The 3,622-nt window shown below is 40.6% G+C and overlaps 1 protein-coding gene across 1 annotated transcript in view; it reads right to left on the bottom strand.

Moving 5' to 3' along the window:
• LOC121659474 overlaps positions 1-772 on the bottom strand; it is a 49,913-nt gene extending 49,141 nt beyond the window's left edge. The window contains exons 1-2 of the mRNA XM_042017570.1: positions 701-772; positions 150-381 (exon numbers count right to left, since the gene is read on the bottom strand). Coding sequence (XP_041873504.1) covers positions 150-381; positions 701-772 — 304 coding nt within the window. The remainder of the gene's footprint in view (positions 1-149; positions 382-700) is intronic.
• Positions 773-3,622: the final 2,850 nt, after the last annotated feature.

The raw sequence follows: 3,622 nt of genomic DNA, 5'->3' as shown, positions 1-3,622 counted from the left end.
GCCCCCCCCGCCGGCCGCCCCCCCCTCCGGCCGCTCCCCCCCCCCCCCCGGCTGCTCCCCTCCCACCCCCGGCTACTCCCTCCCCCCCCCGGCTCCCCCCCTCCCACCCCCGGCTCCTCCCCTCCCACCCCCGGCTCCTCCCCTCCCACCACAGGCGGCTCCTTCCCATCCCGCCTGTTCCCTCCCACCACCGGCAGCTCCTCTCCATCCCCGGCGGTCCCTCCGCCCGGCTCCTCCCCTGTCTCCTTCTCGCCCCGGCAGCTCGTGTCCCCGCCTCGCCGGGGGCTGGGGACGATTGGGCCTGCGGCTCACACGGTACCGTGCGGCACCGAACGCTCTGGTGCAACCCGTCGGGCTTGAGGTGGCAGCAGCTGTGAACGCCTTGGGAGAAATGCCAGCAAAGACTAATGGGAGACTTCCCTGGCTGTTTTCTACGCTTAAAAAAATGTTAAGAATGTGTCAAATAGGTGGTGAAAATCGTCCTGCACAAAGCTGCATCTCTCTCGAGATAAGGCAGACGTGGGATTGGGGTGTCAATCACTGGGAGTGCTTTTCTTGGAAGTTGAAAGCCACATGTTAGAGGAAACAAAGAGTGAGGGAGTGAGGCACTTGAAAATGATGTAATAGAACACCATGTTTTTTTTATTTTTTTTTTTTTTTTTTTTTTTTTTTTTTTTGCTTTAACTGTCTGAAAACAAACCTTCACAACTTCCTGCAAAGGCACACACAGAACAGTAACCAAATCAACGAAGACCTCTTCATATAATTCCATGTCGAAACTATTACCAGGAAAACTCCAACGCCAAAAAAAAAGGCGTCGATGGCAAGCACATCCCTCTCAGATATTATTATTCTATTTTTTTTTTTTTTATTACATGGCCTGTTCTTTGCCAGCTGCAGGTCAAAGGAACCAGCCAGAAAGGGTTTTAATTTAACATCTCAGCCAAAAGCTGGCACCTAACCAGCAGTCTGAATCAGCAAAGTGTTAAAGGAAAAGCTTCAATGTTTTCCAGAAACAAGAGGAGCTTAGGCAGGTGCTTAAAGCTAAATATGTCTGTAAGGGCTTTGCTGCATTTGGGAGCAGGAGGGTACAGAAATGCCAGCCCTGGCCTTGCACCTCGATCTTGACAAGAGTGTTTTGGTCCTGAGAGGAGTGTTACCAGCTGAGTTCAGTATTTTACAGGCCAATCTGATAGGAGCACTGAATGCCTGTATAAATGCACATCCCATAGGTTTCACTATGGAAGTATGACAGTAATGCCACAAGTGAAAGGAAAGTTTTCTTCCCAATATTCAAAATGTTAGTGGGACAGTTTTCAATATGAGAAAGAAGGATACCAGGAGAACCTGAGATTCCCCACTTCATCTCAGAAAGAAAAAACATGTCTTTAATATGTTTTAGTGTTATTCTTATCATTATGTGATTATGTAGGTTGGTTCTAATAGAGGCAGGGTGAAAAAATGGCAGCTTTCTTAAATGAATTTTCTATGAAAAATTGTTAGATGCAGTTCTGACAGGTATTCAGGATCATCCCATTTTTCTGAAAACAGAAAAAGAATCCTCTGTTTTATAAGACATGCATCAGAATCGGGGGAAGAGAACTAGAGAATGAACCAGACATTCATTTGATGCAGGTCAACAGTTAGACACATTCAGTGGACTTGACACAAGCTAAAGATGGAGCTTGGTATCTTGAGGAACATGGACCAGTACTGTCAGTTGTCATCACCCCAGCTCATCAGTCTTCCTCTAGAACTGGAAAAACTAAATGCTTGGTGCATTCTAGAGGGGTTTGCTGGGGGAGGAAACCTTTCTTTTTCTCTAATAGTAAGTGATACCCCTGAAAAACTGGGTAATTAATCAAGCCTGTAAAGCTGTGATACTGTATCATAATAAGATTGATCGATCACAGGGTGTACTGTGATGGAGGCAGGTAAAAGAAATTAATTACTGACCTGAGCATATTAGGAAGTTTTGGTGTAATGCATTTGGTGGTGTATTGGGGAAGCTTGTCACACATCTTCTAGTGAAAAATGAAAAAAATAGTTCCATAGGGAAAAAAAAAAATTACTATAGAGAGGAACAAGATCTAAAAGAAGACATTTCTTTTTCTTGGCTTTAGAGAGTGATGTAGGATGTAGCAATTTGTTTAAATAAAGTGTGGCACATTTTCAGACCTAGCTCTTAGTAACTGAGAAACATAAATCATCAATATTTCCTAATCTTCTAGTAATTAATGGCATTCTAGAGGGCAGGTCTTGGAGAAACATTTCCTGGAAAAATGTAATGGGGTTTTTTTAATGAAATATTTGGTGAGATGAGAAAAGAAATTTGGAAAAATTGCTATGAAGAATGAAAGTGAATAGCAACAAGGTAAAGAAAGATTTTGGCACCATAATTGTGCTAAAATTAAGAGAGGTAAGATATAAAGAAAACCAAAGACAATACTTCAGTATTTACTGGAGTTTTATTTACTGATTTACTTCATGGTAAATCAAAAGACATTTACCATGAAGAAAAAGGAGCTTCTCAGGTAACAAATAACAAAAGCATACACAGGTTTAGCCATCCTGTGCACACTTAGCACACTTTACCAAGTGTAAAGTTGTACTGTGGGAACATATAGTAAAAATACCACTAGCATAAGGTATTCTCCTACTGCCAGATCTGCTAAGCAAATAGGAACTTCATTTTGCACCAGTTGCAGCATCCAAGTGGTCTAGAAATGTGCCATATGGTCTGAAATACATAGATTGGTGCTCTAATACTAGGGCTGCCCCCCACTGTACCTGAGTATGTAGGACATATGCTACACTACATTACTTGTGTGTTATCTTGCATCTGTAGGCATTATTTTACAAATTTCAGATAATTTTTTTTTTAATTTAAAGGATTAGATGTTCTGAATTTTATGTGGAAACACATTTGGGTTCCAGTTAAACATTGCAATGAATCAAATCTTAGTTGCATGCCTTGTGTTATTTTTATTGAATTAGTCACGTAAATCCATAAGCAGGTTTCTTTGCTTTGGCTGTCATGTTATGCTAGGATCTGTTTTGGGATGGAGTAGAAATATCTCAGTGGTTAATAGAGGTTTTTGAGGGGATTATACGTACACCGAAGACAATAAAGAGAGAAACACTAGAACACTGAAGAAGTTCAACATGCAGGTTCAATAGGCAATACTTAGGTTAGGGTAGTTTGTACATCAGGCTAATCTTTAGTAGGATACATTGATTGTCATATAATAAAAAGAGATTGGGTGAAAAGTTCTTGAAATCAACTAAATTAGAAAGGAAGAATAGCTTTGTGACTCAAGAATTCCACAATCCTCTATATTGTTCATAGTTCTGCTGATTGGTGAACTCTTTGTGTTGAGATTTTTAGGGTAGTAGAGTAATTGCAGCCAGGCCTACATTTATAGATATTATTTTTTAGGTGTTACCAGATTATTCATAATTATGTAATTGTCCTTTCTTCCAAAATATGTAGCAGTAAAATGATTGGTTTTCAGTGTATTTTGGTCCCAAAAATTTAAAATTTCATGAGATATTGGACATAATTTTGTTGTATATACTGAAAAGTTTGATTTTTTAAAAGGAATCCTTATTTTAATCCACA

The sequence above is a fragment of the Corvus kubaryi genome, unplaced genomic scaffold (assembly GCF_017639235.1).
Source record: "Corvus kubaryi isolate FWS band 111438036 unplaced genomic scaffold, C.kubaryi_AGA036_p1.0 137, whole genome shotgun sequence".
Classification (NCBI taxonomy): domain Eukaryota; kingdom Metazoa; phylum Chordata; class Aves; order Passeriformes; family Corvidae; genus Corvus; species Corvus kubaryi.
This window is presented reverse-complemented; position numbering and strand designations above follow the sequence as displayed.